Genomic DNA, 24,501 nt, shown 5'->3' with positions numbered 1-24,501 from the left:
CTGGCACACGCAGGAATTAGTTTAGACCTTGGAAGCATTTCCGGAGCAGATTAAGACGATTACTGGGTCTATCCGTACAGCCAGGACGCTTCCGCTCCGTAAAAAGATGAGATGGTTCACTTGTAAGCAGTCTGGGTGGCGATTCCTTTCCTGGACATCTGAGAAAGAACTCACCGAGGACGATTCAACACAAAATTTAACCTGCAGTATTCCACCAGCGCCCGAGAGCGACACCACTCTGCGCATGTGCGCTCCCAGTGCTGAAATCGGACCCGGTGCCCTTTCAAAAACTCCACCCTGTAGCCGACGGCGCACGCGCCCTTTCACAAGCTCCGCCCTGCAGCCGATGGCGCATGCACCCTTCTCCAAGTTCCACCCTGCGGCCGACGGCGCACGCGCCCTTTCACAAGCTCCGCCCTGCAGCCGACGGCGCATGCGCTCTTCCCTAAACTCCACCTGCAGCCGACGGCGCATGCGCACTGCCCAGCCTGCGTCCGTTTCCTGGCTCTGCAGAGCTTGTGCGGGCGCCCGGGCGGCTGGGAGGATGGCTGGCCTGGGGGCCACTGCCTTGGCGGCCTGGGCGCCCTGTCGGCGCTGGGCTTGGGCGGCTGTTTCTTTCGGTCCCCATGGCTTCCTAGCACGGAAGCTCGAAGGGGTGCCACGTTGGTTCCCAGGTCAGTGTCAGAAAGGCAGGCGTGCGCGTTTGGGGCGCCCCGTTTAACATGCTCCCACGCCCTGCCCCACCGGGCGCGTCTGGGCCCTGGCCGGGCCTCCGCGGCGGTAAGCGTCCACCGGGAAAATCAACCTGTGCACCCCACTAAGTTGTTCCGTGGATGAGTGGCCCGCTTTTTGCCTTTGCTTTGGTCCCCGCTCAGTTCGAGTGGGAAGGCTCGGGACAACCTGGACTACCTCGTTTAGGGGACTTTGAACGTGAGACATGCGCCGTGTAGACGCTCGCATGAGGTCTAATTTTATATTCTGCTGGCCCCCACTCAATGAAATAGACATGTTATTTTCCGCAAAGAAAGCTAGAATTGGGGGCCGGAAATCAGAACCTGAACATTTCCTTTATCTTGTGTTTGGTCCTTAACCCCTTCTACCGACAGCGTCGTGTATAGCCCATCTTTCTAATTATGTATAAATTAGATTTTATATATATACACCATAGCTATACATATTATGTATAATATGTACACATACATATATAATATAGATATCCAAAAATGAAAAGGATATGATATGTAAAAACATTGGCCTCGGCAGATGCATGGTGCCTGGGAGTGGGGATTTATGTCTTTCAGGTACATACTTGGTTTGGATGAACATTTTTAAACTTGGATAGCCACGCCATGTAATCTGATGAAACTGCCCGCCCAGGCGCCCTTGGCCATCATCATTGCGCCATGGATTCTGGCTATTGGACTTTTGGGTTAGCAAGCCGGTGAAGCACTTAACATTTGTACCACCGATACTGCTTATAATTAATTTCACTTACATTTAATTATACACAGTCCAAAAGTGCGTGAAGTATAACGAGTTAGTTCCTTAAACTGGAGTTTAATATACCCTGTCTCTGCCGCAAGCATTCATTGAGCTCTTGCACACCAGACTTTGAGCTAATCTTTATAGCACAAGAGTCTGTCCCCTTAAGCCAAGATTACATAAATTATAACTGTGTCTGGAAATTCCTTTGTTGAGATAGCTGAAAAAAGACAGGAAAGGTGTTTCATTTTGTTTTTGTCAACGCTGAGCTAAGAATCCGAAATGAATTTTTTGCTGATGTAATCTGCCAGCCTTTATGATGCATACATCATCATTGGCCCCTACTTAATCCCATTTTTTCATGAAAGCTTCTACATTTGTCCTATTTCCTTTTAAAAAATCCTATTTAAAAAATCCTTACATGTAAAACAAATAGCTTTATGGCCTATAATTGTTTTTTTGTTTTTTTTAGTTTAACTTCTCAGATCTAAAATGGGGAAAACTTGCACCTGGAAGAGAGTTTTATGTAAACAAAGAATCAGAAGACACCTTTATACACATGCACATGCATACATATATATTATTACTATATGTGACATATTTAAGATTTGCTGGTCCTGTAAAGGGACTGGAAGGACATGCATAGACTTAATGCAGTGGATTTCAACTTTCCTAATGCCACGACCCTTTAATACAGTTCCTCAGGTTGTGGTGATCCCCAACCATAAAATTATTTTCATTGCTACATCACTGTAATTTTGCCACTGTTACGAATTGTAATGTAAATATCTGATATGCAGGATGTATTTTCATTGTTACAAATTGAACATAATTAAAGCATAGTGGTTGATCACAAAACAATATGTAACTATAGTGAAATATTTCTAATGACGAATGAAATTTTGTCTTGAAGCATGGTGTAGCATGGGTAACAATCTTCACGCAGGGGACTCCTGTGGGCGTATCTGCATGTGGGTGGATCCTACTGGAGACAGGAGCCGTGTCTCAGTTCATAAGACTATCGGGAATATGTTTTCTGATGGTCTCAGGTGACACCTGTGAAAGGGCCGTTCAACCCCCAAAGGGGTAGGTGACCCACAGGTTGAGAACTGCTGACCTAATGCTTTGGAAGGATAGGATTATAAATGATGTTAAAAAGATTTATTTTTTAAGAACTAGTATTGATTTTACAGGTGTAACAAAAACCATTTGTTAAAAAAAAAATGAACCTTTAAATATCTGCTAAGCTGTTGCAGTCAGATGCCTGCGTCCCATTCACAGAAAGGCAAACCAACAAAAAGTGTTTGCAGTGTTCTATGAAAAATCTCTTTTCAGTATGAGACTTCTGCATGTTATTCAAAGTCACTTGTAAGAAACTACTTGATAAAGATTTATAATTGTGCCCATGGCCCCGTGATTTAAGGGGGTGGGAACCAGTACCAAGTAGGGTCACGGCGCTCTATCTTTCAAGCAGTCTTTAACAAGCAGGCCAAACCTCCTTCCTGAGAAGTGGAGGGTGTAAAACTGTTCAGACATTAAACAAATACAGACGAAAACTTCACCAGGATAAAGCCATCTAAATGTTGATTGATAGGATTGAGGCCAACTAATAAAGCAGCAACAGGAAAAAAAAGACATTTTTGATGAGTCTCTGCCTTGTTGCCTTGAAACATCCCCCATTGTGTATTTTGGAAGAGTCAAGAATGGACCTTGCTCAGGAAGGCACTGATTTTGGCACAGTTTTAAAACTAAAATCTCTTGGACAGACGTGTGGCTTGAATACCTGAAGTCTGCTTTTCCTATTAAACAAATAGATTATTTGACATCAATTCAGAAAGTTAGAATTGAAATTAGGGTTTTCCATACTGTATTTGCAAAATATAGTTTATATTTTGTATACTTTTTTTTAGCTTGCAGGCAAAAGACATCACTGTCTTTCCTTAATCGACCAGACCTTCCAAACCTGGCGTACGCGAAGCTCAAAGGCAAAAGCCCAGGCGTTATCTTCATCCCTGGCTATCTCTCTAAAATGGACAGTACAAAAGCACTGGCAGTCGAGGAGTTTTGCAAATCGCTGGGCCACGCCTGTATAAGGTAGGAGCTGTACATTTCAGAGAAGACATGGCAACCACGCAGCACAAAAATGGAGCACTAGTTCTGCTCTGGCCAATGGCATTAAATGCCAGCATTTTTATAGATTAACTTCTATTAGTGATCTGTAAGCTTTAACTTGGGACTTGACTTTGGTTCCTCTAAAAGTTCTCTCTTCTAGCTCCAGCTACCGTATATACTCATGTATAAGCTGAGTTTTTTCAGCACATTTTGAATGCAGCATTTGTGGTAAAATTTGGTGCCTCGACTGATTTTCAGGTAGGCTTATTCTCGAGTATATACGGTAAGTGGTATTTTGTGGTAATTGGGCGCTTGGGGTGCTTCCTTCTTTTTAACAAGTTCTTTGTGCCACGGGGACAGTCCTGTCAAGGACTGTAATACATCTTCAGAGAACGAGGTGAACTCCACCTTCTAGATGCAGTAACTTCCATCACAGGAAATGGATGTCACAGCTAATGTTGCTGTGCTCCTTGTATGCATGTAATCTGATTTTTCGCTGGCGACGTTAGGACTTTTATTTGAACGTTACTTACTACTTTACTTCTAATGTATGTCTTTAAAAGAAAGGTAAAATTAGTATCAGTCACACAGCCAGAGCCAGTTCTGACCCTGAGGAAAAGCTGCTTTGGAGGAGCAGAAACTTTCACCTTGCTCCCTGGTGTGTGATTGGGCAAGTGTTGCACTAACTGCCGGGTTGGCAGTTCAAGCCCACCAGCTGCCTCTCGGGAGCAAGTTGAGGCTATCTATGCCCATAAAGGTGTATAAGCCCAGAAACTCCGTATAGATTCAGGACGTGTCAGAATCAACTTGATGGCCACGGGTTGTGGAAATCCCAGAATCCACTGGGACAGGGCTAGAACAATGGAAACACTTCTTTCAGAGGCTCGTAGGCCGAGACCTAACTTGTCAATAGTAGCTTACACCTTGGTATTTGTGCTTCATACAGGTTTCTATGTTTTTGTAGCAGTGTGTTTACTTACCCTGGTGTAATATAAACGATGAAGCAGATGAAGGCCCGTGTAAAAATAGGCGAGTCCGAGTAAAGGATACATGCGTATTATTTTTATTTTGGTAAGCTTTCTATAAATTGGAAATTATTTCTAAAAATGAAGTATGCCTTTAACAACCCTCTGCTATAAAAGTTTAAGTTCCCTTTTATTCACTTACTCAGACTTCATTGCAGTTTAGTCACTGTTACCACTGACTGTGCTGAAGCTGCTTATTAGGAATGGTGTCTTCAAAATGCTGACCAGTGTGCCATCGTTGTCTCAGTCGTCTTTTGTTGTCTCTGGCTATCTAGGTGAATTGTTGACGAGGAGATGTCTGATTTTATATAAGAAATGGTATGTGTGGCTATATGAAAATAGTGCCTGCATTTTCCGTCACCACGTCTAGCGTGTGATCAGGTCAGAGCTCAGGAATGTGCCACATGGTTCCAGGGCAGTTGTCTCTAACCGTTATTTCTAGTAGAAGTTTTAATTTTAGATTTAGGATGACGTCTTGGAACATTGAGGCTGTCAGGACAGAGCTTGTGTTACCGCGTTTCAAAGTTGCAAAGTACTTTACGTGTACTTTGTCTCTGTTAGAATTTAGCAAGAATTGATTTTTTAAAAAATTTATTTGCAACCTATTAGCCACCCTAGTAAAGTTTTCCTTGGTGAAAGGGCGTCATCAGTATTTTACGTCCTCATGTGTTGGTAAGGTATCCATCTGTACAACGTACAACAGGTATTAATACGTTATGGTCTCCCGAGGAGGAGGAAGGAAAGCATTGATTGGTGGCTTCCTCACCTCTCCCTTCACACGGTTTTCTGTGTGCCCTGGATCATGGGGAAACATCTGATGTCAAACTGCTGCCTTGCCCTACTTCCTAAGGATCCCAAATCATTTTATCACCATCATTTTAGTGTCTTGTTACTTTCTCTCACTTCTACATACCTTCTCCCTAAAACGATATGCTATACCCCAGATCAAATCTACTGTCTCTTGAGTCAGTTCTGACCCTCGGTGACCTTATTGGACAGAGCGGAACTGTCCCATGTGGGTTCCAAGACTGTAACTGTCTGTAGAAGCAGACCTCACCTCACACCTTTCTCCCAAGGGGAGCAGCTGGTGGGTTTAAACCATCAACCTTGTGGTTGATGGCCAAGCCCTTGAATCACTGGGCCACTGGGACCCTTGTGTTTGTTCTGTACCTTATATCCACTGAAGGACAAGCCAGGTCAGATCATGAAGAAAGTAATCGAAGGTATTTTACTTTGTACTTTTCCCTAGTATTTGTTCTGTACGCATATATCGTCTGGTATGGGAGTCATCATACCAGGCTGCAAAAGTAAGATAGTGAGATTTACTCTGAAAGTACCTTACAATGGCCTGCACCCAAACTGTGGCAGAACACAGGATAAAGTATGTTGCCTGTAGCTGATAGAAATTAAGTCTGTAGAAGTGTCACAGGGGAGAAAACTTTCCCCCTGACATATTTAGGAAGTCTTTGTCCCCCCAAAAGGTTCATTTGAACTGGAACCTGGAGGGGGACAAGCCTTGGGCGTTACGAAAAGGTCTTCCCGGTGAAGGAAAAGAGCCTGAGCAGTCCACCAGAAACCAGAGGGCGTGGGTCATAATTTAGTAAAAGCAAGTCGCTCAGTTTGGCGATTGCAGTAGCTTCCTCTGAGGATGTGCTAAAAGCTCTGAGATGACCAGAGTATAATGGTCAAGGAAACAAGGGCCAATGCAGTACATCACAGGGAGCCACAGAAAGGCCTGCTATCTCCAGCTAATATAAAAGACCAACCCTGACAGGTGTAAAGCAGATTAGTGTGGAGAGACAATGAAGTCAGAGCTAGCACAGAGGTAGGTAGTCTTAATCTGCTTCCATAATAAAGGTTTAAGATGACAAAAACGTGCACCAAGATATGGCCATACAAAATTCTAATCAAAGAGGAAGTGAAGAGCCAGGAAGAGCTTTCTTCTGCACCCTGAGGACAGACATCGGAACAGAGTCTCCTGCCCGGGAAACCGGCATGCTAGTCGGAGGGCGGCCGGTGTGGGAAGCGTGGCGGTAGCACAGCCTGAGCAGTCAGTGTGTCCATGCAGCGGACAGTGTGGCACTGAGTGGAGCAAGCAGAGAGTGCCCACGACAATTGCTCAGAGGGCGACGTGTCCTGGATGACTGGGAGTGTGGGTAGGGAAGGCAGGCTTTTTAGGATGCACAGGGTCATGAAATGACTCATCCAGAAGTTGCAAATAGTGGAATACGAATAGGGCTTTGGTAATCCATGATGCTGATGTGGTGCCTGGTGATATACTGAATTGGGGCATGTGAGCCAAACCCCAGATGCACGCACTGCCATCGATTCTAACTCACGGCAGCCCTTGAGGACGGTAGCCCTGCCCCGGGAGTTTCCAAGGCTCTAAATCTCTCTCTCTCCTTACAGAGCAGCTAGGGCCTTCAAACTGCTGCCGTGAGGCCAGCCGACCAACACATAGCTCACTCTGCCACCAGGGCTCCTTGAAGATCAGATAGACTTCAGCCTAAGGAACTAGGAAGTGTGAAAAGCAAACTCAGTGCATGGGTCCCAAACCAAACTCACTGCCATCAAGTCCCCTGACTCGGCCGCCCTCTAGGACAGAGCAGAACTGCCCCTGCAGGGTTCCAAGTCTGTAACTCCTTATGGGAGTAGAGAGTCTTATGCTCCCGCAGAGCGGCGGGGGGGTTTGAACTGTTGGCCTCACAGTTAGCAGTTGTGGATTGCACCACCGGTGCTCCTGGGGTACACAGGTGAGTGATGATAACAGGGATTTTGGACTTCTCCCTGCCCTTGGTAAATCCGTCCTGAACACTTAGCATGTGAGGTGCTGATGTGGGCCCTGGAGAAGCAGGGGGGAGCAAACAAAGGACCTCCGTGGAGCTTCCTCTATTGTGGAGCTGACACAGCACAAACGAACAATCAGAATACACATTGCCCAGTGGCGGGAAATGCTACAAAATAAAACCGTGATTGAAGGAGGTACGTAATTTTAGATCGGATGGTCAGGGAAATCTTTCTGAGGATGTAATGTTTGAACCAGAGCCTGGGTTGACGTGAGGCTGTGTGGAGGTAGAGTACTCCATGTAGAGGCAAAGCTGATGTAACCGTCGCTGGGTAGAAACGTGGTTCAACCCGTGTACTTCCAGAAGGAAAGGGAAGGTACGGCTGGGCACAAGAGACAGGTAAGAACTGAGATCCCAGAGGCGGTCAGGGCGTTGTAGGGACTGGATTGTATTCTAATAGTTCCAGAAGGCCTTGGATGGGGTTGTGGCAGACAAGATTCTTGTTTTAAAAGGGTCCCTGCTGTGTGGAGGCTGTACGAGTGAAACAGTAACGTTAGTTTCTACTAATTAAGATGCTGCTGTTGCAGTGGAGGAAATGAGAAACATTGGATAGAGGAGCGAGCTTGTTGAAGGTTAAGCTAATAGGATGTGCTGAACTAGAAACTGGTTGATCATTTAATGCACTGTAGACATTAGAATAATGCCTAAAAATTAGGTGTAATCTATTGATAGGTGTATGTGTGTGCACATATATATTTTTTTGTTTCTTTTTCAGGTTTGATTACTCGGGAATCGGACAATCAGATGGCATTTTACGCGAATGCACAGTCGGGAAATGGAGGAAAGATGTTCTTTCTATAATTGATGAGTTAGCTGATGGGCCACAGGTGGCTACTTATGTTAAATATTATTTAATGTTTTAAGTTTTAAAAATACCAAATATTACTTAAATTGGTATATCATTTTCATTTTCTAATGATATGTAAGTAGCATTTTAGTTGTGTACAAACTTTCCATGCCTTCTTATGGAACAAATACTTATATAGTTACACACACACACATATATAATATTTAACTCTACTTCCTGCCAAATAGTAAAGTCTGTGGGAGCCACATGTAGATGTAAAGGGGTGGGGGGAGTACATACCGTATACACTCAAGTATAAGCTGACCCAAATATCAGCTGAGGTACCTACCTTTACCACAAAAACTGCTTTTAAAGTGTGCTGAAAAACTGAGCTTATACATGAGTATATACGGTAAATCTCTAATGAATTGCTCTCTGTGTGCAAGGAAAGACTCCTTTTGAAAACTGTCCATCTTTTTATGTTCAGATACTCGTTGGATCTAGCCTGGGTGGCTGGCTTATGCTCCACACGGCCATTGCCCGGCCAGAAAAGGTGGCCGCGCTGATTGGGGTGGCTACCGCTGCAGACACTTTTGTGACGCAGTTTAATCAGCTTTCTGTTGAGGTAAGTCACACTCCAGTCCAACAGGCTCCATGTACACCTCCCGTGACCCTCTGTGCCTGTCCTCTTTCTGTTTGCTGTCTTGTCTTGGACTTCTTAGGCTTACCTTCACTCCCTTTTTGTGTACAAAGACTAGTTAGCTTCTTGTTAAAGGTGTTCTTTCCCTCCTGGTCCCTTCAGATCGCCTTGTCGAATACAGGCTGTGGTCAGTGAAAGAAGCACAGCACTTTTACAGAAATACTTAGAGATGGAGGACCCGTGGCAGAAACACAGAGCAGCCGTGCGGAATTGGCTCAACATTTGAATCTCATTAACGAAATTACACTCTTAAGCTTTCTGTATAAAAACATTTTTCTTGCTAATCACATTTATTTGGATTGTGAATTGCGCCCTTCAGATCTTCGACGTGATGTTTGCTGGGCATGTTCTTCCTGGTTTGGCTTTCTACTCCAGGTCATTTCTTTATACTTGCCTTCTTGCCCTGTCCTTTGACACGTTCTTTTTAGGTTTTTGTACTAATTTCTTCCATTTACTTTGGGACACTCACGAGCAAGTTTCGGAGTCTTTTGTGACATCCAATTTGGTGGTCTTTCTCTCTTGTCTTTTTAGTGACCTGCTTTCTCTGTGTCTGATAATCTCAATGTCACCTCACGGCTCCTCAGGTCTTCTGTTCTTAGTGTCTGCTGCACCTAATCTGTCTGAGAGATGTTCTAGAAATTCCAATGGGATATACTTACTTTCGGTTGAATTTCGGCTCTTGTGAAGTTCAGAACTTCATCTTGAAATTGCATTTGATCAATTAATTGGTGGTCTATTCCCCAGTCAGCTCCAGGTCTCCTGTAAAGTAATGATGCCGAGTTTCTCTGTCATTGATTCCCATAGAAGTAGTCAGTTTGTTTCCATCTAGCTAGGTCCATGTGTACAGTCACTGTTTATGTTGTGGAAAACAGGTATCTGCTGTGGAGAATTTGTTGAAGAATGTGGTAGAATTCTTTAATTTCTTCTAGCTTTAGTGGCTGGTTTGCAAATTTGAGTAATAGTTTGTTGCATTACTTGGACTTCCTTGTCGGCATATTGCTATGATCCTCTCACAGACAGCATTTTGTGTCAAGCTAGATCCTGAAATGTTCTTTATGGCCAGGAACAGTGTCATTGCTCTCAAATTTGTCATTGTCGTGCCTGTCATAGTAAACCTTAGGATTTTCTGATTCAGAATGGTCAATATCAGCCATATCAGCTTAGGATATGTCCTTTTTTAATTAATTTGTCAGTGGTTTAATTGGCATATAATTCATATATGCATACAGGCAATTCAGCAGTTCAGTCATTTCTAGAGGAATTATATAGGCATCACCACAATGAGTCTTAGAACATTTTCTTCTTACATTTACTACCTCCCCATTTCCTTCCAGCCTTCCCTGCCACACCCCTAAGCAATCATTAATCCCATTACTGTCTCTCTAGATTTAACCTAACCTGGATTTCATACACAGAAAAACATCTTTTAAGAAAATGAACTAGTAACAAAGTAACATAGACAAAAAGTTCAATCAAAAACAAAACACGATGAAAAGCAAATTTAAATAGGTCATAAGGGAGATCAAATGACAGGTTGCAGTGCCTTCTCCGTGACATGCTCCATGACAGCAGGGCCCTTTCCATCCCTGGTCCGTGGTCAAGGGATTCACCAGAGCGGCCAGCCATGCATTTCCCGTTCCCTTTTTAAAAATCATTAAAACAGCTTTAAAATGGGTCAAAAGGGAGATCATATGATACAACATAAATCCTTACGCATTCCATTTCATTTTTGATGAATTCCTCTTTTCCTAGATTCATAATTCAAATGTTCCATATCCCACTTAGTTGACGTTTATAGCTGGTCTTATTTAAGTCATGCTCCATCAGAAAATGAAGTTCTGAAAGCTTTACTCCATCCATTGATTCTTCTTGGAGGAGACAGCTCTTCCTCAATTGTATTTTGAGGGCCTTCTAATCCGAGGGGCTCTTCATGTGTCGTTATATCTGACAGGTTTGGGTAGCCAGTCCCTCAGAAGTGGACAGTCCACTTTTAGTCTGAAAGCCTGCTGCCACGTGTTCACCATGAGCTACCCTATTAATATTTGGAATACTGGTGGCCTCACTTCTAGCTTCACAGAACATGCAACCCCCCCCCCCTACAGTATGACAAAGTGACAGATAAACAATGGAGAACTGGCATAACACCTAGCAATTGTACCCCTAGTTATATGTCGCAAAAAATTGAAAACAGGATTCAAACAGATACTTGTATACCATTGTTCATTTTAATGTTATTCACAATAGCTAAGAAGTGGAAACAACCTGAGGATTCTTTAGCAGATGAATGCCTAATTAAAATATATTAATGACACTGAATTATATTCATGGAAAGAGTTCAATATGGTAAATGTTTTACTAGAGATATATTTTTTATGCTTATTTATATTTTATTGATCCTACAAAGGTGTTTTCTGTCTGTGTCGTAACGAACTATGGAAACATTTCGAGGAATGCTGGTTAAGCTTGTGTGTAACTGTAAATAGACCATGAGGCAATTGTTTAAGAAGAACCAGGAGATGCTATATGATGGGTATATATCCAGGTTGTATCTTTTCTTTTTTTAAACATTTTATTAGGGGCTCATGCAACTCTTATCACAGTCCATGTATATACATACATCAATTGTATAAAGCACATCTGTACATTGTTTGCCCTCATCATTTTCTTTTTTTCATTTATTTACATTTTATTAGGGGCTCATACAACTCTTATCACAATCCACACATATACATACATCAATTGTATAAAGCACATCCGTACATTCCTTGCCCCAATCATTCTCAAAGCATTTGCTCTCCACGTAAGCCCTCCGCATCAGGTCCTCTTTTTTTTCCCCCCTCCCTCCCAATTATAGATATTCTTAACACACACAAAGAGAAAGGGTGTTTAGCTTTTTGTTTGCATTTGTTAAGAAACAGTTCAGTTGGGTGTCTCTAGGGCCCATACCTCACCAAGGGCCTGGGGTCCTGACAGGTGTGAAGCTTAGGAACTAAAGGGGCGGAGGAAGCGTTGACAGCAGTGGTGCAGAAAGTGCGGTCCCCAAACCAGTAGCTTCAGCAGCACCAGAGAACTTGGTAGAGCTGCAGATTCTTCCGTTGCAGCCTAGACCTATTGAATGCAGAGCTGCGGGTATGGCCCCCACATCTGCATTGTAGCAAGTTCCCCGGACCCAGATAGAGAAGAAGAGGAAGAAGTAAACAGAGGAAAATGCCATATGCAGGACTGAATAACAGAAGGTCAGCTTGCAGTCAGACACCAATGCCCTGTGCCCCGGGTTCTAGCCTCTTAAGAAATGGTATGGTCTGAACAATCAGATCCCACGTTAGTGTTTCCTCTCAGGGCCAAACTATAACGTTGGTCTTTCTTGCCTTTATCTTGTTGTTTTTTTTTTTTTAGTTCTTTGCACCATTTGGGTTTTTCGCTCTTACACAATTGTTTACTTACTGTTGCTAACGTTTCCTAGCATTCCACCTGCGACATACAACCTTGGGGCCCGGGTTGCATCTTCCAACTCAGTGATCACTGTCACGGTGCTCTTCCTTGTAGGAAAAGAGTTCATTTACCAAATGTTTTTTGATTATTGGTAAATGACAACTTTGTGGATGCGCGTGCGTGCGTGTGTGCGTGCGTGCGTGTGTGTGTATCTGCACCACTCAGAATGAATAGAAGGCGGACACGCCCTAAGGGACTGTGGCAGGGCCCGGGTTTGCTAGCTCCCACGTTAACAGTTGCGCTGTGATGCACTTGAACTTGTGTGAAAGGAAAGAGCAGGGACAGTAGAACTGCGCTCCCTTCTTAGCGACACAAACAGCTAGCCCTGGCATGGCTAGGCGAGGCGGAGTGAGCTTTGTGTTTGTTTGTGTTGTTTCACCGTGTTGATAGCTTTGGGAGAATGTTGACCCACGTTTCTGCTGGTGTGTGTGGAAACTACCGCCACCCCTTCAGTGCCGCTAATCCTGGTGTCTTCCCTTGGCCACTAGAGGGCCGCCGAGAGCCAAGAGCTATTGGGAATCTGAGTGTATGAACCCCACTAACCTTAGTGTAGAACGTGTCAGTACTGTACATTTTCTGTGAGTAATTCTAATTGTACTCTCTGGAATTTGTAGTTTTAAGGGGTGGGGACATGCACTATATGGTAAGCTTAGCTTTCTTCCTGAAATGGACATGCATTCAAATCAGTGACTGACAACAGCTGTGAGGAGTAGGGGCCATTGGGTCAGTGCCGACCCACAGTGACCCTGTGCACAAGAGGAAAGCTGTCTGGTCCTGCGCCGCCGCACAGTGGTTCCTGTGCTTGAACCCATAGTTGCAGCATGAGGTCACCTCCTCTCCCAGGGGCCTTCCCTCTTTGAGCTGTCCCTCACTTTCCCAAGCGTGACGTCCTTCTGCAGGGACTGGTCTTCCCCGACATGTCCAAAGCGTGGAAGATGAAGTCTCGCCATCCTGGCTTTGAAGAAACACTCTGGCCGTATTTCTCGCAAGACCCATTGGTTTGTCCTTTGGGCAGTCCATGGTACTTTGAGTATTCTTCAGCACCACTTTGGAATGCATCGATTCTTCTTCTGTCTTCTATGTTGAGTGTCCAACTTTCATATGGGAATGGGGGGAGAGCGCTTAAATGCAACTGTTTTTCATTCCATGCTTCACTAATAGCGTTGATTCCACTTAAACTAGTAATTACTGACACGAAGTTCTAATCACTGAAAATTCCTCAAATTCAGAAACAAGTAGTAGTATGAGGAAATCAAAACCAACCCCAACGCTCGGGGACTCTGTGGGACAGAATAGAATGTGTACCCGAGGTTCCCCAAACGGCACACTTTACTGAAGCAGACGGCCTCATCTTTCTCCCACAAGTGAACGCCTGCCCTGGTGATTAGCAGCGTACCTCCTCTGCCACCAGGACGCCAGTGTGAGCAGAGCTGAGCCCTGTTAGAAATGCCCTGCATATTACGTGCTTCAAAGTGCCTTAAAACTTGATTTGCTAGCTCACGTTCTTGTGACCATTCCAGAGTTGATAGTGTACAGGAAGCTTTTACACTCAGAGGTGCTGTGGAAGTGTGCATCAGTAATGGGAATGGGAAATCATCTTAGAGGCATTTCAGGGAACTCGTAGGGTGCCTCTAACAGCTCGTCGCAGCATCTCTAAAACCACAGGTAAGTGTGCCGCCCTAACAAATTGGCACCGACATTGCATATGAATGTATGTACGGTATGTATTTTATATTTTCTACGTTACAAAAGCAAACACTTGTATAAAAATGCGGGAAGTAAGCCAGGATCCTAACAGTACCTGTGTCCACATGAGTGACTTCTCTCTTCTGTGAGTCTTTATTTCCCGTTATTTTCTCACATGTTACCCTTTGCTTACGCAATAGGTCATTTGAAATAAAGTGTAATCTAACATGGAGGAATTCATCAAATATCCAAGTGTATTCAGTGTTTTAAGATAATGTAGAATGAATGGGGTTGCTCAGTTTTCAGGACATATTGAAAGATTTATCATCCAAAACAAAACACTTTTTCTCATTCCATAAGACTTAGAAGGTACAAGCTCCAACTTAACACGCAGCCTGAAATCACATCGATCTCCCATGATTGTCCCATGTGAGCCAGTGTCTTACTGTTTATTTGTAGCTCAATACTTGCTCTTCCCCACTCCTTTCCTCACCTCTGCAGTTGTTTCCCCTATAGGGACACTTAGTTTATATGATTTTGAAATCTAAGTAATTTTTAATTCGATACTTGATTTTACATAAATGTGAATGGTAGCTGAACTGATTCCGAGAAATCACTTTACGTTCTCCCCTTCTCTTTTGCCATTTAGTTGGGCTGGAACAGTATCTGATTTACTTTGAAAAAGTAAATATTCATTTATTGATAATTTGTTGTTATGTTTTTCTTTCTTCCTCTTCTTAAAATAATTAATCTCCTTCCTTCCCCTGGGGCCAGTCACTGTTACCCTCTTCATCTTCTGTGCTGGAGACTCAGTTTCATTTCTGACCAATGAACCTTGCACTGGACTTCATTGCTGAATAGGCTTTAGCTGAGCTTCCGGACTAGGACCCTAGTCTACTTCCAAAACTCAGCCAGTAATCACAACAGTCCAATCTGTCCGACCATGAGAAAGGGTCAGGATGGGGTGGGTGTTTGTTAATATGTGGGGGTCTTTGTGAGTCACACAGCTAACGAAAACCTCCTTCTCCCTCAAGGAAAAAGACAGCATGGGCGTTAATAGTGCATGCTTTCTTTCCCGTCTGTTTTCCCTGATAGGTGAAAAAGGAAATAGAGATCAAAGGAGAGTGGTCAATACCAACTAAGTACAGTGAAGAAGGAGTTTACTGCCTTCAGTACAGCTTCCTTAAGGAAGCAGAGCACCACTGCTTGCTGCACAGCCCCATCCCCGTGGTCTGCCCCATACGCTTGCTACACGGCATGAAGGATGACCTGGTGCCTTGGCAGACCTCCATGCAGGTTGCTGACCGCGTTCTCAGCACAGACGTGGATATTATCCTCCGAAAAGAGAGTGACCACCGGATGAAAGAGAAGGCGGACATCCAGCTTATTGTTTACACGATCGACGACTTAATTGACAAGCTTACCACGGCATCTTGAATTATGTTATGGCATAAAGAAATATTTTATTGTGTAGTTGGCTAGAACCCCGTTCTTAGTTAGCATGCAAACTGTTACAGATCGGAAGCGAGAGAAGAAATATTTCCCCCTTTACCTGTATTATGTAAATATTTTCCCCCTTACCTGTATTATGTAAATATCACTTGAACCTTTATTTAATGATGTTTTTGCACAAATGGTACAAATTGTGAAGAGAGCGCCAGCTGTTATTTAGTAATAAATTTACTCCTTTCTTCAATGTTTAATTCTTTTTGTTTTTATTAAAAGGTTGCTCTCCTGATGCGTATCTAGCTGTGCCTACTCTTCAGAGTGTCCTCGTAGAATTGTCCTTAAAGCTTGCAGTCTTGGTTTCTGTTTTCGGTACCACTATGTACGGGAATTTCTAAAATTACATCGTGATTTTAAAATACACAGAATACAGCACAAAAAGTGCTTTTTGAAAAAATATTAAATGGTTAGACAAATATCTGACACAATAATAAAATTCAAAAAATAGTGTTCCTTTATAAGTTACATATTACTTGTTACATTTGAAGTTAGGATCATCAAGATTTTATTAACTAAAAACCTTTACAGTGATGTAAGGAGATGTGTCATTGGTAACGAGTCCCTGCGTGTTGCTAACCAAAAGGTTGGTAGTTCAAGTCTACCCAGAGGCACCTTGGAAGAAAATCCTGGTGATTTACTAATGCAAAACTGATCATTGAGGACCCTATAGAGAACATTTCGCATCTGACAGATGCAGGGGCACCGTGGTTCAGAATTCATTCCACAACAATTGGTTTCTGATTTTATCATTTAAAATATTTGTCCTATTTAAATAAATATTAGTCATGATGGGAAATTTTATATTCTGTTGATTGAACTAAATCTTTACATATTGCCTATCTACAGAAAATTTGCTTTTTTAATATGTGCTCTAAATAAGTAAATAGCCAAATGCTTGGTACCTCAGTTGGGGCATTCTGAAGTGTGGAGAAATCAGTAAGAAAATATGAAAGGCAATTTTTTAAAATAAAGTATTAGCAATAGTCAACCTTGCTATTACTGAGTTGGTGAGGTTTTTTTAGCTATTGGGTTTTTTGGGGGGTTTTGTGATTTTTTTTTTTTAGCTATTAGTTTTGACTGGAATTTCTTATCCTGCTTAGTTCATGTCTGTTAGGGTAAAACATGATGTCACACACAATTGAGGACATAGGAAAGACTGGTTTAAATGGTGAATGTAGGCATCAGCAGGGTGGTAAAGGGTTCAAATGAGAAGTCAGCAAGTAGTCTAGGCCTTGAAGACAGCTCGGCTAGGCTCGATACTGTGCAGAACAGAGTCCCACGGCAGACCTGGCCGTGACCTCAGGACAGCCTGCACGCAGGAGTGCCCCTTGGTTGGCATCAACGAACTTGTCTTTCAGGAGGGCCGCACCATTCCTGTAACTGAGAGATACCAGTTTTAAACCAGTCTGTGCTGCACACCAGCTTTGTATTGTGTGCCAAATGGGCCTATTGTGACCAGTCCCCAGTAGAAATCCTGGGCACTGAGTCTTTGATGAGCTTCGGAGGTTGGCAGCGTTTCCCATGTCACAAGTCGTTGCTTGGGCAATGAAGGACATTCCATGTGACCACTGGGACAGGATTCTTGGAAGCTTCCAGCCAGTTTCCCTGGACTTTGCGCCCTTTTCCTTGGCTGAGTTGTGTGTGTATCCTTTCAGCGTTGCGCACTGTGCTGACGTGAGGTGCTGTCTGTTCTATTTTGATTCATGGCAGCCCCATGTTGCAGAGCATACACCGCCTCTTGGTTTTCTAGCCGTTCCTGTCCACGGAAGCAGAGTGTCAGGCTTTTCTCCCACAGAGCCACTGGTAGGTTCGAGCTGCCAGCCTCAGTTGGCAGCCAGGCCCTCGTGAATCCGAGCCATGTATGCTGGGTCTGGGCAAATCAAACGAGGCATGTTCTCAGAGATGCCTGACCCAGAAATAAACCCGGTGTGTGCCCTACAACACAATAGGACCACGGTGTGTGTGATTCTTTCACACCGTACAAAAATCCCTTGCAAGGTAATCCATGAATCTGTATACACAGTGCCCACTGCAGAGTAGATTGATCTGTGTCATGTCCTTCAAGAAGTCTACTGGTCTGTTCTGCCAGACACTGCTGTGCCTGAGACATAGAGGAAGAGCCCCTGACTTTGAGAGGTCTGGGGTTAAGTATTGTTCGATTAACTACCTTCTATAGCATAAGGGTTAATGCAGAGCCTGCAGCTTTGCCTCTCCAAGCACCCGCTTGTGATTCAGCAGTTTGACCTTCCCCAGCTTCCTTCCTGCATCTACAAAACAGCCTAGTACAGACCTACAGCTTAGGGGCTAAAGAGTAAATAGGCTAAGCACAGAAGCAGCATCTCAGACAGTGGTTCTGAACCCTCCTAAGGCCGCAGCCCTTTCATACAGTTCCTCATGTTGTGACCTCCCCCAACCCCCAACCATGAAATTATTTTCATTGTTACTTCTCAACTGTCATTTTGCTACTGTTATGAGTTGGGTGACCCCTGTGAAGGGGTCGTTCTACCCCCAGGTTGAGAACCGCTGCTCTAAGGCGTAGAAGGTACTCCCTCCTAGCTTTTATTTTTAAACTGTCCAGTCCAGTGAGAGACTGACGGTCTAAGTGGAGAGGTCGCCTCAAGCTGAGCTCGGCTTGACTTTCCCAGCCTTAAGGTCCCATGCTGGATGGTCGCTATTAGGGAATCCTTTCAAATGGTCACACCCCAAACCAAACCCACTACCATGGAGTCAAAGCAAATGGCCAGGGCTTTCAAAAGAGCCCCTGGTAATCCAGAGATGGAGAAGCTATTTAACATTTCATCTGGTTTGGTAGAGATTAACGTAAACCTTTGAAATCACTTAAATTTGGATCCGTGAGAGATCTAGTGCGTTCTAGTACATTGTTATTTTTCCTGATACTTTTCCCCTAAACCTCTTAAAACACACGCACAGCATCATATATTCAAGCACTTCCTGTTTGCAATACCCTATGGAGTGTGTGCAGTTTTAAAAAAAATTGACAACACCCCCACAGTTTCAGCCTATGTGAGGAGAAGGGGTGGGGCCGATGTTGAGGGAAGGGAAGGCCCAGTGAGATGACCATTTTCCTCTGCTGTATCCTCTGAGCCTCGAGGCCCTTCCAGACACCAAGCAATGTGCTCTTCTGTGAGCCACCAGGAGGCAGGCCATGCCGAGCAGGAAGGTCTTGTGGCAAAGCTGGATGGTATCCAGCATGGAGACGGGGAGCCAGGAGAGCATTACTTGTCACTCAATCCTTCCCGAGACTGTTCCCAAAATGAGGGTGTCCAACTGCCTTTACACTGGAGCTCTCAAAACAATGGCATTTTTCTGGATGAGGACAGAGGATACATAAAATGTATATATATTTTTATGACTTCATTTGTTGAAAAAAATTTGAAACCTTGGTATATTCAGGGAACATATCTAGAAAAATGCAGGCATTTAAAAATAAATTACCCCAATGTGCCTTTGGGGGGAAAATCCCCTCCATTTTTGGCTCTCCTTTCCCTAGGCGCTCAGGTGTTTACTGATAGACTTATTTATTTCTTAAAAAGCAAGCAGCTTCTATATCAGCTTTGCAGGGAAGCTTCTGACTCGGCCCCACCTCTGGTGTTCAGGGAAGCTTGTTACTAGATGTGGCTTTGCCTGATCGCATGCCCTCCGCGTCTTCTAGATAGCCAGATCCCTCCAACCAATCTCACCGCCATCACATCACCAGACTCATGGTAACCCTATAGGACGGGGTAGAAGTGCCCCTTTGGGTTTCTGAGACTGTAACTCTTGATGGGAGTAGAAAACCTCGTTTTTCTCCCTTGGAATGACTGGTGGCTTCAAATCCCCAATGTTTCTATTAGAAACTCAATGCGTACCCTACCATACCATCTATCTCACTGCATCGAAATTCCTAGTGTATAGGCCAGCCACCTCTCAAACGGCCAATTAAGATCTGGCTTTGTTTTGACATTTTCCTTTCCCCCCATCTCTCTGACCATGTTCCACTGCTCCTTAGCTGGCTCCTCCTCCTCCTTGCCCCTTAGTAATGTTAATATTCCTTTTAGTCTTGACCTTAATTCAGGCTGCTTACTTATTTGTCACCATACCCATATTCTTGTACTTATTTAATTACTACTTACATATAATCCTCAATCTAGATTTCTCTCTGGAACTCCACACTCAAGAAACCTAATGAACTGGGATGGTCCAAGGGGCTCTCAAATGCAGTTAGTGCAAACTTAATTACTCTTCCTTCTACAAGTACGTTGAGTTAGTTAATTTATTGTGCCAACGTGGCCGATAAACACATGTGGGATTAATTAAAGGGCCGAGGGATAAGTGGTTCAGTGAGCCTCGCCTTTATAGTTCTCGGGTCTCTAGCTTTGTGATGGTCACACCAGGGTGCAGCTGCCTTGGCAGCTCCTTGCTTCAGCTTGCAAGGCTGACTTCCTGCAAGACATCCCCAAGGAGAAGCCACATGGAGCTACCTGATGCAGCCCTGGGTGCTGGAGCAGCCGTGTGGAGACCCCTGCCAGTGCTGAGATGCTTACACACTCACTGACTGTCTACTGTGGGTCCAGGGGCAGTTTAAGCATATTATCACTGTCAGGGGTCTCCACATGGCTTCTCCAGCTCCGAGGCACGGGTTCTATCAATGTAGGGCCATGTGTCTTGTCAGTCCAGTGTCTCTCAGGAAGTGAGCAGTGTCTCCCTCGCCAAGGAGGAAATGCAAGAGTTCCCAGAATCCTCAGGAGAAGGCCACGCCCACACAGAGGCCTCATTGGCTATATCTTGATTGACAGGCCAGACTCCACCCCTTCACTCATACGTCTCTCAAATTGACAACAGATTAGTATATAACTACCACAGGTGATAAGGTTGTTTTGTAAAAACAATGTAATTACAAACCTTTAGGGGGGGAAAAATCTGTTTTTAAAGGGTACGTACTCCCTCATATGGTCAGTGTTAAAACTTATGTTTTTTTTTTCTTTTTTTACATTTTATTAGGGACTCATACAACTCTTATCACCATCCATACATATACATACATCCATTGTATAAAGCACATCCATACATTCCCTGCCCCAATCATTCTCAAGGCATTTGCTCTCCACTTAAGCCCCTTGCATCAGGTCCTCTTTTTTTTTTCCCCTCCCTCCCCTTTCCCCCCTCCCTCGTGTGCCCTTAGTAATTTATACATCGTTATTTTGTCATATCTTGCCCTATCCGGAGTCTCCCTTTCCCCCTTCTCTGTTGTCCCTCTCCCAGGGAAGAGGTCACATGTGGATCCTTGTAATCAGTTCCCCCTTTCCAACCCACTCACCCTCCACTCTCCCAGCATCGTCCCTCACACCCTTGGTCCTGAAGGTATCATCCACCCTGAATTCCCTGTACCTCCAGCCCTCATATGTACCAGTGTACAGCCTCTGTCCTATCCAGGCCAGCAAGGTAGAATTCGGATCATGGTAGTTGGGGGGAGGAAGTATCCAGGATCTGGGGGGAAAGCTGTGTTCTTCATCGGTACTACCTCGTACCCTAATTAACCCATCTCCTCTCCTAAACGCCTCTATGAGGGGATCTCCATTGGCCGACACTTGGGCCTTGGGTCTCCACTCTGCACTTCCCCCTTCATTTAATATGGTATATATATACATATACACATATATACACATACATACACACACTTATATCGTTGTTTTTTTTTTGCATGATGCCTTATACCTGGTCCCTTGGCACCTCGTGATCGCACTGGCTGGTGTGCTTCTTCCATGTGGGCTTTTTTGCTTCTGAGTTAGATGGCCGCTTGTTCACCTTCAAGCCTTTAAGACCCCAGACACTATCTCTTTTGATAGCCGGGCACCATCAGCTTTCTTCACCACATTTGCTTATGCACCCATTTGTCTTCAGCGATCCTATCATGGAGGTGTGCAGTCAATGATATGATTTTTTGTTCTTTGATGCCTGGTAACTGATCCCTTTGGGACCACTCGATCACACAGGCTGGTGTGTTCTTCCATGTGGACTTTGTTGCTTCTGAGCTAGATGGCCGCTTGTTTATCTTCAAGCCTTTAAGACCCCAGTCACTATCTCTTTTGATAGCCGGGCACCATCAGCTTTCTTCACCACATTTACTTGTTCACCCACTTTGGCTCCAGCCATTGTGTCGGGAGAGTGAGCATCATAGAGTTCCAATTTAATAAAAGAAGGTATTCATGCATTGAGGGAATGTTTGAGTAGAGACCCAAGGTCCTTCTGCCACCTTAATACTTGACCTATAAATATAGACACATAGATCTATTTCCCCATCCTCCTATATATATTTGCATGTACATGTCTTTGTCTAGACCTCCATGAATGCCCTTTGACTCCTAGCTCTTTCCTCCATCTCCCTTGACTTTCCTGCTGCCCTACTACCATGCTTCATCGCCACCTGGGCTAGAGTATACCTCTTCTCTAAGCAACCTTACCCTTGATCATTTCCCACCAGGCCTGCCACTCCCCCTTCTCTACCATTTGGGGTCCCATGTTTTTCCCTTGTCCCTGGGTTTGTTAACACCACTTCCGTACCCCCCCTACCCCCCCACCCCAAGTCCCCCCGGAACTGTCGGTCCCGTTGTTTTTCCTCCAGATAGTTCATCCAGCCTGTCCTATTCAGACAGTCCTGTGGAGTCACTAACATGCACGAAAACAAGACAGAGGAAAACAAAGCAACAGTATACAACCAGACAACAAAACAACAAAAACAAACCACTGACAAAGAACAGAACAAAACAGTTCACAAGAGAAAAGCTTGTAGTTAGTTCAGGGATCGTTTGCTGGCCCTTAGGAGCATTTTCCAGTCCAGTCTGTTGGGGCACCACGCCCTGGCCCCAAAGTCCACTTTCAGCATTCCCTGGGGACCTTGCCACTCCATTCCCTTGCTGTTCCGCTGCACTCCCCCAGTGATTTGCCTCGGTGTGGTGGGATCAGGTCAGGTGCAATTCCCACACTGTGTCTCCGGTGCTGTCCCCTGTATCGCCCTTAGTCACTGAGGGGCATCATGTCTCATAGTAGGGCCAGCCATGTTGTTCTCTCTGTGGACTGGCTGCTCTACTCAGGAACATCATCCTCACGGCCTGGTGGGCCAGGCTGTGTTCCACTCTCTCCTCCTGCCCCTTCATCTGTTCCCGTGTGCTCTGATCAGATATGTCCATCTCCCGGAGCTGCAGAGTCAATGTCGTCCTTTGGAACAAATTCTTTTCGGGGGAGGGGCAGGAATCCACTTAATTTATGGTGCTGGGGCCAGCCTCCCAGACCTCTCCACTGGTTCCCTCCTCCACGCCGGGATATTGCATTCACACCTTGCGACACTGGGTTGAAGTCTGGTCCCAATTTCCCTGTGGAGATATAAACAATACCCTACTCTTGGGTGGATTAATGCCCATGACCCCACTACCCTTTTCTTCCTTGTATTCATCCTTTATGTTTTTAACAGTTGCTCTTCAGAAAGAAAAAATAAAAGCCCTGGTTGGTAGTATTTGTCAATGTTTGTTGTATAAATATCCCCCCTTTCATGGATTTGAAGCTCTCATCGTATCACTGAGTACAAAGTTGGGTAGAAATGCCCAGTAGTAAGTATATGAGAGAGCTTCAAAATGTTCGTGGGAAAATTCCATTTTTGTGTTAGGCTGGATTGACTAGAGAAGTAATTATATATCAAGAAAACATCTCGGCCAAGTCTAGATCAAGTCCCTAAGTCTGAAACTAGTCTATAAGTCCCTCTTCAGACTCATGCAGCTGCATGCAATGATAGAGAATGCGCACAGCCCGGTGGGGGCAAAGTCTTGTGGATCCAATGGCGGTGGTAACATCACAGAGCTCTGGCAACAGCCAGGGTCAGCCAGCAGGAAGGAGAAAGCAGAGAGAGAATGGAGGTCCCCAGCGCTTTCATTAGGAGAACCCATGCTCACACAGAGTCACCATCAGCTATGACCTGATTGCCAGGTTGAATATCACCTCAAATTTTCAAGGTGACAGGAAACTATGTAGCTATCAAAATTGTCTTTCAATTCCATTTTTCCGCGAACTTTCTGGAGCCCCTTATATTTACACTGTATAAACGAAAGGCATAAACACCACTAAGAACATAGCCACAGTAAAGTATAGCAAAATAAATTAGGAAGCAATCAATTTTGAGGATTTAATTTTGTAGTAAATTTAGGTGCATATTTTAAATAACTGAGCTTAACAACTGGGTCTCAAAATTCCAAAAAATGTAACCATGGATGCGCTTACAAGTGCATCTCTCCATGATGGTGGCCAGCCTGGTGTTCGGCCTTATTTCCCTTCCTGCATGTCTCCGCCCTTTAGATTGATATGCTGGTGGTACAAAACATTTACTTTCACCTTCATCCTGAGTCAGACTGTAACTACCTTGGCTGTTTTCCTGGCATATCTTCAGCTTGCCCAACACCCACTTATCTTCGGAGGTTCAGACACAGAATCGTTGCCTTGATAGACTGTTTTCCTACTCCTGAAGCTCGCCTCTGGGTATGACTGTGCCCAGAAAACTGCCTGCTGCCTGCTTTCCCCTCTAAGACTGGCTGGCATTTATTGTTTGCATATTTGGCTATGCCACTCAGCTGTGTTATCCTTTCTCATTCATTTTTGTGTCTCAGACCTAGAAGCCCTGAAAAAGCTTGTTGAAAAAAAAAAAATCAGCAGTGCTCTCGGTAACTGTTGACTTCAGGTAGTTTCCAACCTTCACCTGCCAGATGTTTCTTCTCTGAAGACTCTGTCTGGAGTTGTGGCCTCTTCTAACTAACACCGTGTCCTTCCCAGAACCATGAGCTCAATCACTCATCGAATGGACTCCAACCAGGCTGTTACAAT

At 44.4% G+C, this 24,501-nt stretch overlaps 1 protein-coding gene across 2 annotated transcripts; it reads left to right on the top strand.

The window, feature by feature from the left end:
- Positions 1-481: 481 nt before the first annotated feature.
- On the top strand, positions 482-15,939 carry ABHD10 (abhydrolase domain containing 10, depalmitoylase). 2 transcript variants are annotated; one of them, XM_075542540.1, is made up of 5 exons: positions 482-780; positions 3,393-3,576; positions 8,181-8,292; positions 8,740-8,877; positions 15,226-15,939. In XM_075542540.1, the coding sequence occupies exons 1-5, from the start codon at positions 723-725 to the stop codon at positions 15,565-15,567; spliced, it is 834 nt and encodes a 277-aa protein (XP_075398655.1). In that variant the 5' UTR covers positions 482-722; the 3' UTR covers positions 15,568-15,939. The 2 variants fall into 2 exon arrangements, with proteins under 2 accessions (XP_075398655.1, XP_075398654.1); XM_075542539.1 differs by having other exon boundaries at positions 483-674; positions 15,226-15,932.
- The last annotated feature ends 8,562 nt before the right edge of the window (positions 15,940-24,501 follow it).

This window comes from Tenrec ecaudatus, chromosome 2 (genome assembly GCF_050624435.1).
Source record: "Tenrec ecaudatus isolate mTenEca1 chromosome 2, mTenEca1.hap1, whole genome shotgun sequence".
Taxonomy (NCBI): Eukaryota; Metazoa; Chordata; class Mammalia; order Afrosoricida; family Tenrecidae; genus Tenrec; species Tenrec ecaudatus.
Note: the sequence above shows the minus strand (reverse complement) of the source record. Positions and strands in the feature narration are given on the sequence as shown.

Coding starts and splice junctions, on each gene's coding strand:
- ABHD10 (XM_075542539.1), top strand. CDS start 545: ATGGCTGGCCTGGGGGCCACTGCCTTGGCGGCCTGGGCGCCCTGTCGG. Junction 3,577..8,180: donor CTGGGCCACGCCTGTATAAG/GTAGGAGCTGTA, acceptor TTTCTTTTTCAG/GTTTGATTACTCGGGAATCG. Junction 8,293..8,739: donor AGTTAGCTGATGGGCCACAG/GTGGCTACTTAT, acceptor TTTTATGTTCAG/ATACTCGTTGGATCTAGCCT.